This window comes from Orycteropus afer, unplaced genomic scaffold (assembly GCF_000298275.1).
Source record: "Orycteropus afer afer isolate SDZICR_OR568_19922 unplaced genomic scaffold, OryAfe1.0 scaffold00290, whole genome shotgun sequence".
Lineage (NCBI taxonomy): Eukaryota > Metazoa > Chordata > Mammalia > Tubulidentata > Orycteropodidae > Orycteropus > Orycteropus afer.
Window position 1 is genome coordinate 3,180,741 of NW_006921877.1, and position 12,501 is coordinate 3,193,241.

Here is a 12,501-nt window from a genome sequence, read left to right on the forward strand (position 1 = left end):
TGACACAGTGGTTGTAACAATGGGCTCAAGCATAACAATGACTGTGAAAATGGTGCAGGACTAGGCAGTGTTCCATCCTACTGTACAAAGGGTCATTATGAGTCTGAACTAACTCAACAGCACCTAACAACAATGGCTATGGTACCATTTTGGAGTTGTCTGTTAAGTTACGAGGCAGGATTAGGGTGGTATGTATGTATCTTGAGTCAAGAGCTCTGGTGGCATAGTGCCTAAGGCATTTGACTACTAACCAAAACGCTGGTGGTTTAAACTCACCAGCCACTCCTTGGAAGGAAGATTGGGCAATCTACCTCCGTAGTGATACTGCCTCGAAAACCCCAGGAGGGTTCGCTATGATTCAGATCTGACTCGACGGCAGTGAGTCTGGTTTTGGTGTGATATCTGAGTCACTGTGTCACTAGAGGGTATAACTCAAGTCACCACCCTTAGTTTCCTTGAGGGTATGGTCTGCATCCAATATATATAAATACTCTGGAAAAGTTCTCTCTCTTGTTCTGTATTCTGCATCTGTTTCATATCATCTGACCTCTGGTTCCTACTGTCTGACCTGATTCACCAGCTTCCACAGCCTTGTGAGACAGCAGCCTGTGGTGTGAACTGCCAATTTGGGTCAGTCACCCCTACAACAATGTTGAGTGAAGAGAATCCTCCAGACTAATGCCTAACCCACAGATTTGGGACTTGCAAGCCTCCACAAATGTGTAAACCATTTCTTTGGTGGTTCGTGAGTTCTGTGTAGACAGTATAGAGAATTATGGAATCCTAAAATGAGACAGGGAGAGTGCTGAGGGAAAGAATATTTGGTATCAGAGACGATGGAGTGGTATAGCAGTTTGGAAAAGTTGGACATTTGTGACATCTTTAATCTTCACCTCACAGAGACCAGCCTTGTGCTGGTCCTTCTAAAAGAAATTATTCAAGCAGGGCAAAATATTCTTGGATCTTCAAGTAGATGTAACCATTAGTTTTTAGTAATGGGTAAAAATGGAAATTAAATTCTAAATTCTCTAAACATAGATCCCAAAGACCAATAAGAATTTACTTACTTCACTAGAGCAGCTGCTTCAGGAAGTACGTCAGCAAACGATTCACGGAATATGATGGCATTTTTCCTTTTACAATTCTGTATGACATCGTTGGCAAGATAAAAGAGATTCAAACGGTGGGGATAGGCAGCTAGAGGTGATAAAAGACAATAAATAAAACCAAATGAGTTAATTTACACTTAGTTCAACTTATTACAAATACCGTGTTCTCAAACTGTTTAACTGCTACTACATGGACAAAAGGGTGGATAGGTAGATGAACACACAAATTAACTAATGGATTAATTTACTGAATGTAGTGCTTAAAAACTCTGACAGCTACAGGTTAGGTTTCTTTCTGCTCAAAATACTTCTCAAGTAGAGGCTCAATTTCACTGTATAGATGTTTGGTACTAAGTACCCATTTACTCTAGAGAATCTGAAATTTAAAAAAAAAAAAAAAAAAATTCTTTTGCTCTCCCTAGTATTTGAGCCACTCCTCGGAAGAAAGGTTGGGCAATCCTACTTCTGTAGTGATACTGCCTCGGAAACCCAAGGAGGGGTCGCTATGAGTCGGGGCCGACTCGATGGCACATAACAACAACAACAACAAAGTATTTGGGAAGACAAAAATTGAGTTGAACAAACTCCATGACCTTTGGAATCCAATCAGAATTTGACCTCGGGCAAATTACTTAACCTTAACTGTACAAAAATCAACATCATCATAACAATGGGTAAACACTTCTCATCAACCAATCCAGACACTATCAGCACCACCTAAGTCCCCCAACTACTAGAAGGGAGGCTCTACTGCTACTTTCATCACTACTTGATGGTGTCTCATCACAGAGGAGGGTCTTGGTAAATAAGTACTTTGATCACAACTTGGTAAAGCTTTTTCATAGGCTTGGGTTAGCTATAAAGACCCTCTACAACAAAGAAACAAGAAACTAATTGAAACAGATACAGAAAATAAACCTGAAACTCTGAGCTTCAAAAGGAAAGATAAAGTGCATTAAATAGTGACTAGCAGAAGAAAGTGAATGAAAACAATGAATAAGGAGACAACTGGAGTTGTGAACTATTGTCTGGCCTGACTGTGCAGCCATCTTGAACATTGCAATTGACATTTCGACAGGGACATCAACCTGATAATCGGCTCTGCTTGCCAAAGACTGCATGGTCAACCACACTGGTGGCTAGCGACAGAAAGGTATGCTATCCTCTTATACCCAATGCCCTCCCACCAGTGAATGGAGGTGTTGCCATCCCAAAACCCTGGCTGGAACTGTATCCTAGTCCAGACACCTGCTGCATTCTGGGCAGCAGGGAGCTGGTTCTGAGACTACAGTCCTGCTCCCAGAAACCTTTTGGGTAAGTGAGGGCTTTTTTTGGGACCAGGTACCCTGTAACCAGGTGATTGGGGACAGGAGGCTCTTTTCCTGGCAGGAAGGAGCCTGGACCCGGCTGACTTCTGGGACAATGGAAATTTTTTCTGGAACTGGACATCCTGCCCACAGCTGATTTTTGAAGCTGACGGGAGCTCCCTCTGAAACTGAGCATTTTTTGGACAGCAGCAACATTTTCTGGTTCCAGGCACCCAACCCCCAGACATCTTCTGAGACAGTGGAGGCCCTGTCTGGGATCACATACCCTACTCCCAGTTGCTACCAGAGGGAATGAGATGTAGTTCCAGGAGCAGCTGCCCTGCTCCCAGCCACCCTTTGGGATGGCAGGAGCATTTTCTGGGAGCAAGAGCCCTGCACTCAGTTGCCATATATGAAATCAAGAATTCTTTTCTGGCCAGACACCCAGACCCCAACTAATTTGTGGGCCAGCAGGAACTCTTTCTGAACCGAAGCACCTTGCTCCCACCTGCTATTTGGCCTGACAGGAACTTTTCTGGGTCCAGGCACCTTAACCCAAGACATCTTCTGGGCCAGCAGGAACTTGTTTGCGATCAGGGCCCCTGTGCCCAGCTGCTTCTGGATATGCAGGAACTAGTTCCAAGATGAGACACACTACTACTCCCAGCCACTTTTGGAAGCAGGTGCTCTGCTGTTCTCCTGGTTGGCCAGCAGAAATCACCCTAGTACACTGCCTACATCCCAGATTTCTTTTCTCTATTTTTTTTTTCCCACTCTCCTTTTTAAACTCCCTTCCTTCTTTTTGGGTTTTCTATTCTTCTCCTTCCCAGGTTCTTGTCCTCCCGCCTCCCATTTTCCTTGGTCCCTTCTTTTTCTTTCTTCTTTTCCCCTGTTTTTCCCATCACTTGTTCTCCTTTTTGTACTTCTTTTTACTATTTTATTTTCTCTTTACTATTCTTTTCCTTTTGCTCTTTCCTTTTTTCCCCTTCCCAGATTTTTTCTTTTGCTCTTTTTCCTTCTACATTTGTAGAATGTACATTTTATGTTTCTTTTTCCTTCTACATGTCTTTTACATTCCTTAATCTTTTCATTAATTATCTTCTCTGTGCATGGTTGCTATTGCTCGTTTAAGAGCTTTGGTAGCATATTGCCTAAGGCACTTGACTAACCAGAAGGCTGGTGGTTCAAACCCACCAGCCACTCCTTGGAAAGATGATTGGGCAATCGACTTCCGCAGTGATACCACCTCAGAAACCCAAGGAAGGGTCACCATGAGTCGAATTCGACTTGACAGCAGTGAGTCTGGTTTTAGGTATTGCTTGTTTATGCTATTTTGCTTTTTGTCCTCCTGATTTTATTACTTTTTAGTGCCTGCCTTATTTTTTGGTCCCACCTGGGCAGGTGTCAGCAACTTTGCTGACACTACCCGACTACATCCAATATTTCTGCAGCCACACCCACTGGGTGAGTGCCACCACCTGCTTCTGCACCAAGTGATAACAACAGATGACAGCCAGTACCAGCCCAATCTACCCTCAGCTGCTCTACACAAACAGCTAACAAAGATGTGTGCACCCATTCTCATACTCTATCATACCCACCAGAAGACAGGTGGTGAGTCCTAAGTGGTGCCAAACCAAAATAGCGCACTAGTGCATTCAACTCAGATATAACAAAACAAAATAGAGGTGGGGGAGGGGGAAAACCCTGAATGAATAACACCAACACACAATCATCAATTAAATAAAAATACAAAGACATCACAATGTCTCAGAGACAGGTGACAAAATCCAGTCCACACAAAGAAGCAAGATAAAATAGTACAAACAAGGGACAAAAATACAGAGCTAGAAAATCTCCCTGAAGAAGTGGCACTGTAACTACCTGATAAGGAATTAGAGAATTAAATTTAGGTGTTTTCAATGGGTTGAGAGAATGGGAAACACTGACAAAACTCTAGAATAATTTAGGAAACAATACAGTAAACTGACAAAATAAATGAAAAAATAAAAACCATACAAAAATAGCAAACAGAAACCCAGAAGATTAATACTAAGATTTCAGAAATAGACAACACATTGCAAGGGCAAAGGAGTGGACGTGAATCAGTTGAAGACAGAATTAGCGAGACTGAAGATATATCTCTCAAAACAACTTTGTTACAAGAACAATCAGAAAAAAAAACAACAATAAAGCAGAAGAAAGTTTAAGATTTATGTGGGACCCCATCAAGAATAACTTACATGTGTTGGATTTTCAGAACAGGAAAAAACAAATAAAACCACAGACAAAATTGAAAAGATTTGTTGTCAGAAAATTTCCCTAATAAAATTAAAGATGAGAAGAAATGCATTCAAGAAGTTCAACAAACTCCAAACAGGACTGACTCCAAAAGAAAATCACTAAGACATATCATAATCAAATTTTCCAATACCAAAGACAAAGAAAGAATATGGAAAGTGGCACAGGAAAAACAAAAAATTACCTAACAAAAGGCAACCAATAAGACTAGCTTTGATTTCTTGGCAGAAACTATGCAGGCAAGAAGGTGATAGGGTGACATGTATAAAACTGAAAGAAAAAAAGGAGCAACAAAGAATTATATATCTGCTGCTGTTGAGTCAGGTCTGACGCATAGGACCCCTCCTCCCTGGGTGTCTGAGGTGATATCACTACAGAAGCAGACTGCCCAACCTTCCTTCAGGGGAGTGGCTGATGGGTTTGAACCACCAGCCTTCTGGTTAGCAGTCAGATGCCTTAGGCACTACGCCACCAGAACTCCCAAGAATTATATATCCAGGAAAATTTTCCCTCAAATATGATGGTGAAAGTAGGACATTTCCTGATAGACAGAAAACAAGGGAATTTCTTTAAAACCAGACCAACCTTACAAAAGATGCTAAAGGGAGTCTTTTGGACACAGAACCAACAACAGAAAACAACCTGTGATTAACATACGTGATAATGTAATCCAAAAACCAACCCAGATATAGAAGAATCTAAAGTAAAATAAACTTACAAGACTAAACATGAAACCAAGGACATCAGTTGGTAAATAAGGACAACAACAAAGTAAAAAGAGGCAATAAACAGTGCAGTTACAGAACTTCCAAACTGAGAGGAAAGGAAGAAGATTGTGAGATAGCACAGACTCTTTAAATTTGGGAAGAAAATAATAAATCAAGGAGTAACGTCAAAGAAAATAAATAAACCTCATGAAAATACAAAGGAGTAAAAGCACAATTGTTTAGGCTAATACTAAAACAATAGCAAAAAAGTAAAATATTTTTAAAAATTCTTAAATGAGTTCAGCACAGAAAATCATATAAAAGAAAGAAATCAGCAACACCACAAAAAAAATTTTTAAATAGCAGCAATATCTTCATACTTATCAGTAATTATGCTGAATATAAATGGATTAAATGCACCAATCAAGAGAAAAGGGCTGCAGAATGGATTAAAAAAAAAAAAGACTCATCAATGTTATCTGCAAGAGATACCAACCAAAACAAAATGGACAGAACCAATCAAAACAAAATGGATAATACCAGGACACTGTGAAGAACTATATTCCAACAAAACTGAAAACCTACAAGAAATGGACAGATTTTTACAAACACACTACTTATCTAATTAGCACAGACTGATATAGAAAAGGTGAAAAGATCCAAAACAAAAGAAGAAATTGAACAGCTCATTAAAAAAAAAAAAAAACTATCAACAAGAAAGTCCTGATTCAGACAGCTTTACTGGAGAACTTATCAAACATTCAGAGAAGAGCTGACACCCATCTTACTCAAACTATTCCAGAACATAAAAAGGATGGAATACTCCCAAATTCATTTAATGAACAAGCATACTCCTGATACCAAAACTGGGCAAGATACCACTAAAAAGGAAAATTACAGACCAATACCCCTCATGAATATAGACACAAAAACTTCAACAAAAGCCTAGCCAATACAATGCAACACTGTATCAAAAAGTAATATCCCATGACCAAGTGGTATTCATCCTTGCATCCTTGGTATGCAAGGATGGCTCAACATTAGAAAAACAATCAATATAATCCATCACATAAATAAAACAAAGGAAAAGAACCGTATGTTATCAGTCAATGAAGAACAGGCATCTGATAAAATCCAATACCCATTCTTGATCAAGTATCTCAACAAAATAGGAACAGAAAAGAAATTCTTCAATATAATAAAGGACATTATGCAAAATCAACAGCCAACAATATTCTCAGAGAGAATGAAAGCATTTCCCTTCTGAATGGGAACAAGAAAAGGATGCCCTCTATCACTACTTGTATTGGAAGCCCTGGAAGAGAAATTAGCCAAGAAAGATAAATTAAAGTGATCCAAATAGTCAAAGAAGTAAAACTATTTCTGTTTGTGGAGGATATGATCCTATACTTAGAAAAGCCAAGAGACTCAGCAAGAAAACCACTCAAACTAATTTAAAAATTCAGCAAAGTGGCAGGATATAGAATCAACATACAAAAATCAGTCGGATTCCTGTACATCAACAAAGATATCTCTGAAAAGGAATACATTATCATTTACAATTACCAAGAAGATAAAATACTTAGGAATAAATCTTACCAGGGACACAAAAGACCTATACAAAGAACATAAGAGACCTACATAAATGGAAGAATATGCCATGCTCATAGACAGGCAGATTTCACGTGTGAAAATGTCAATACAACTCAAAGCAATCTACAAATTCAAAGTAATCCCAATCCAAATTCCATCAACATTCTTTAAGGACATGGAAAAACCAATCACTAATTTTATATGGAAAGGAAAGATAAGCAAAGCACTACTGAAGAAGAAGGAGTTTTGGTAGCGTAGTACCCAAGGCACTTGACTGCTAACCAGAAGGCTGGCAGTTCAAACCTACCAGCCACTCCTTGGAAGGAAGGTTGGGCAATCTACTTCTGTAGTGGTACCGCCTTGGAAACCCAAAGCAGGGTCACTATGAGTTGGGACCGACTCGACAGCACATAACAACAACAACTGAAGAAGAATAAAGCAGGAGGTCTCACGCTCTCCAGTCTTGAAAACTATTATACAGCCATAGTAGTCAAAACAGCCATATGACACATATGAAAGACACACAGACCAGTGGAAGAAAATCAAGAACTCAGAAATAGATCCATCCACCTGTGGATAGCTGATCTTTGAGAAAGGGCTAAAACCCATTAAAATGTGCTGGCAAAACTGGATATACATTTGCAGAGAAATGAAACAAGCTCACATCACACACAAAAACTAACTCAAGATAGATCTAAAACCTAAAGGTGAAACCTAAAACTATAAAATTCATCAAAGAAAAAATAGGAGCAAATTTAGGGATCCTAATTTATGGCATAGGAGCTCTGGTAGCATAGTGCCTAAGGCACTTGACTGCTAACCAGAAGGCTAGTGATTAAAACCCACCAGCCATTCCTTGGAAGGAAGGTTGGGCAATCTACTTCCATTGTGATACCTCCTCCGAAACTCAAGGAGGGGTCGTTATGAGTCAGGGCTGACTCAATGGCACAGAACAACAACAACAATTTATGGCATAAACAGACTATCAAATATAATTTAAAAAATACACAAACAGCAGAAGATAAACTAGATGACTGGGAGTTTTCTAAAAATTAAATTCTAATGTGCATCAAAAGACTTCTCCAAAACAGTAAAAAGAGAATCTAGAGATTGGAAAAAATATTTAGCAAAGACATACCCAACAAAAGACTCATATCTAAAATTTATAGAAAACTTTAATACTTCAACATCAAAAAGATTAACAACCCAATTAAAAAATGGCCAAAGGACATGAATAGACACTTCACAAAAAATATTCACATAGCCAACAAACACATGAGGAAATGTTTGCCATCATTAGCCATTAGAGAGATGTAAATCGAAATAACAGTGAGATATCATCTAACCCCAACAATAATCGCAAAGTTCATTAAGACAGAAAACAACAAATGCTAGCAAAGGTGTGGAGATAGTGGTACTCTCATACACTGCTGGTGGGACTGTAAAATGGTACAACAGTGGAAAACAATATGGCACTTCCTTAAAAAGTTAGAAATAGAAATGCCATTTGATCCAGTAATCTCACTGTTGTTGTTCCATCAATCTCACTGTTGTTGTTGTTGTTGTTGTTGTTGTTAGGCGCCGTTGAGTCATCTCTGACTCACAGTGACCCAATGCACAGCAGAACAAAACACCACCCGGTCCTGCGCCAGCTCCACAATCCCTGTTATACTTCAGCTGATTCCGACAGCCACTGTGTCAATCTATCTAGTTGAGGGCCTTCCCCTCCTTCGTCGACCCTCCATCTTACCAAGCATGACATCCTTCTCCAGGGAATGGTGTCTTCTGATAACATGACTGAAGTAGGTGAGACGAAGTCTGGTCATTCTCGCTTCCAAGGAGCACTCCAGCTGCACTTCCTCCAGGGCAGATTTGTTAGTTCTTTTAGCAGTCCATGGTACTTTCAGCATTCTTCTCCAGCACCACATCTCAAAAGCATCAATTCTTCTTCGGTCTTCCTTATTCACTGTCCAGCTCTCACATGCATATGAGGTGACTGAAAATATCATGGCTTGTGTCAGGCGCACCTTAGTCCTCAAGGAGACATCTTTGCTCCTCAGTACTTGAAAGAGGTCCTTTGCAGCCAACTTGCCCAGTGCTATAAGTCGTTTGATGTTCTAACAGCTGCCCTCCGCTGGCGTCAATTGTAGAACCAAGCAATGTGAAGTCTTTGACAACTTTAATCTTTTCTCCATTCATCGTGATGCTGCTTACGGGTCCAGTTGTGAGGATTTTTGTTTTCTTTATATTGAGATGTAACCCATACTGCATACCGTACTCTTCAATCATCATCAGTAAGTGTTTCAAGTCATCTTCACTTTCAGCAAGCAAAGTTGTGTCGTCAGTGTATTGCAGGTTGTTAATGAGCCTTCCTCCAATCCTGATGCCACATTCTTTTTCATATAGTCCAGCTTCTCGGATTATTTGCTCAGTATACAGATTGAATAAGTGTGGTAGAAGGATACAACCCTGACACACTCCCTTCTTGATTTTAAACCATGCAGTGTCCTTGTTCTGTTTGAACGACAGCCTCCTGGTCTATGTCAGGTTCCTCATGAGTACAATTAAGTGTTCTGGAATTCACATTCTCCTCGATGTTATCCATAATTTATTATGATCCACACAATCAAATACTTTTGGATAGTCAATCAAACACAAGTAAACATCTTTCTCGTATTCTTTACTTTGAGCCAAGATCCATCTGACATCAGCAATGATATATCCCTTGTTCCACGTCCTCTTCTGAAAACGATTATAAAGCCACAGTTATAATATACTATTATACAATCTCACTAGTAGGTATATATCCTAAACAAGTGAGAGATGGGGTATGACTAGATATACGCACACCCATATTCATCACAGCACTAGTCACAACAGCAAAGAGATGGAAACAACCTAAGTGCCCATTAGCAGATGAATAGATAACCAAATTACGGTTGCTACACAGAGTGGAATATTATGCAACATAAAAGAATAATGAAGAATCCACAAAGCACCTCATAACGTGGATAAACTTGGAGGAAATAATGCTGAGTGAAATAAGTCAATCACAGAAGGACAAATACTGTGAATCCACCATTGTAAAAAGTCAAGGAAAAGCCTACACATGGAAGGAAACTTTCTTTGTTGGTTACTAGGGATTAGGAGCTCTGGTGGCATAGTGCCTAAGGCATCTGACTCCTAACCAAAAGGCTGGCGGTTCAAACCCACCAGCCACTCCTCAGAAGGCAGGTTGGGAGTGGTTGCTATAAGTTGGATCCAACTCAATAGCAGTTGAGTTTGGGTTTTTTGGTTTAGGGATTGGAAAGTGAGAGAGGGAAAATTGCTAAACAGGTAAGATTTGGGTGAAGGGAAAGGCAATATACCGAAAATGAGTGACCAGCACAATAACACTAAGGAAAAGAAAGACATGGAGAGGTGCACAAGAGGTTCAGAAACAAAGGTAAATAATTTTACACGCACAATATTGCAGTATCAGTAACAACAAACATCAGTTTACACTTGTATATATAAGTACAAAGCTTAAATGATCAAGCATGGCTACACAAAAGGGAATTCACTCATGACCACATATAAGCTTGGAAGATGATATTTCTCTATTCATATTTGTATGTGCTATAAGAATGTCCCTATAAATAGAACAGGGGGCAAAAGTATGATAACTTCTTGGCCACAGCCAATAAAGAAGAGGGAGAGAAATTGCTGGGCCCACAGGCTTGGAATCATGGACACATGGATCATCAAACTCAACTGTCATAATATACTACACAAGAACACTGTTGTACATCCTACTTTGCTGAATAGGGTCTGAGGTCTTCAATTTTTGTGAGTGGCCATCTAAGATGCAACTATTGGCCTCTCCTCATCTAAAGCAGAGTAGAGTGAAGAAAATCAAATGTGCAGAGAAACAATCCAAGGGACTACTGGACCATGGGAACCTCAGAAGAACTAGATGATCCCTGGCTACCACTAACAACCACCTGGAAAGGGATCAAAATTGGAGATCCTACACAGAGTGGGAGAAAAACGTGGAACAAATTCAAAACCATAAAAAAAAAAAAGACCAGGCTTACTGGTCTGACAGAGACTGGTGAAAGCCCCAAGACTAAAGGTCCTAGCCACCACTGAGGCCTGGAACTGAACTCATTCTCATGGCTTTACTCCACCCAAACAACAGACAGGCCTACAAAGTGAACAATTACACCATGCAGGTTCACTCCCTAGAACAATCACCCGTGGGAACTCAGAAGGTCAGCATTTGTGCAGGGAGAAAACTCAGAGGACAGGAAGGCATAGGAAAGGAAGACACAGGGAAAAGATAAACACAGGGAGTAAGTGTAAGTGGTAAGAGAGCTGTTCCACTGTGGGGATTGCAATCAATGTCAGGAAACAAAATGTGCATGAACTGTTGATTGGAAAACAAAATTGCTGTGTAAACTTTCACTCAAATCACAATAAAAAGTTAAAATAAATAAATAATATACACTGGCACAAAAGAAAGGGGAAAGTAATCCAGAGAAAACAAGTTATGGGAAAAGATGCTGAGAAGGAAGATGAAATGACTGTCTTATTTTTGAGAAGGGAGAAACTTAGGGTGGAATTTTTTATTTATTTAACAAATGGTTATATATGATAGCACTTTTAATGTGCTAGACATTATTCTAAAGATGCTGTAAATATTGACAGCCCCTTAAGAACCTTATGAGGTTGGTACTGTTATTCTCATTTAACAGATGAAATGAAATGAGTTGTCCAACTATCGAGTAGTGGTAGGATTCAAATCTAAGCACTTTAGCGTCAGACTTAAAGCTCTTAATCACTACTTACGTCAATCTAACTAGGAAGGTATGTATGGAAGAGCAATGGGAGAATACACAAAGATGACACACTGGTGGGATTAAAACATTTAATCCTATTCTTTGTCCAACAAGAAGCCATGAAAAGCTTCTACATATAAAGGTATTTTAGAAAAAAAAAAAAAAAGTTCTAGTGTTGGAAAATTTTTTAAATAATAATAATAATAAGCTAAATAACAACTAGAGATATCAAGAGGACAGGACATTCTGCTGGACAACAGGCAGGCCTCTCCCTCAGCTCTAAGCCCCTTGGGTCTCTTGGGCCAGCCTGGCCTCTGCCCTTCTCAGGCAAGTGTTACAAAGCTCTTTAGCTCCACTAGTAAGTGCCCAGATGTACCCCACACTGCCAGTAAGCCTTGGCCTGAAGATTCTCGGCTCTCTCTCTCTCTTTGGGTCAGTACACCCATTTTAGCTGCCTTGCTCTGTGGGCTGGGAAGCCCCTCTGGTGATGACTTTATCAGTATCAAAAGCAGAACCATGAAAGAAAAAACGGAAAGCTGGGCTTCTTTAAATTTAAAAACTTCTACTCTGTGAGATAACACTTGTTAAGAGAATGAAAACAAGCAAAATATTTGAAGAATGCATATTCGATAAAGAACTTATATCAAAGATACACAAAGAATTC

At 39.6% G+C, this 12,501-nt stretch overlaps 1 protein-coding gene across 1 annotated transcript in view; it reads right to left on the reverse strand.

Annotated features, from left to right (window-relative positions):
* The window catches only part of RPRD2 (regulation of nuclear pre-mRNA domain containing 2), a 139,674-nt gene that overhangs the window by 58,457 nt on the left and 68,716 nt on the right, over window positions 1-12,501 (reverse strand). The window contains exon 2 of the mRNA XM_007950945.2: window positions 1,068-1,197. Within this exon, the coding sequence (XP_007949136.1) occupies window positions 1,068-1,197 (130 nt within the window). The remainder of the gene's footprint in view (window positions 1-1,067; window positions 1,198-12,501) is intronic.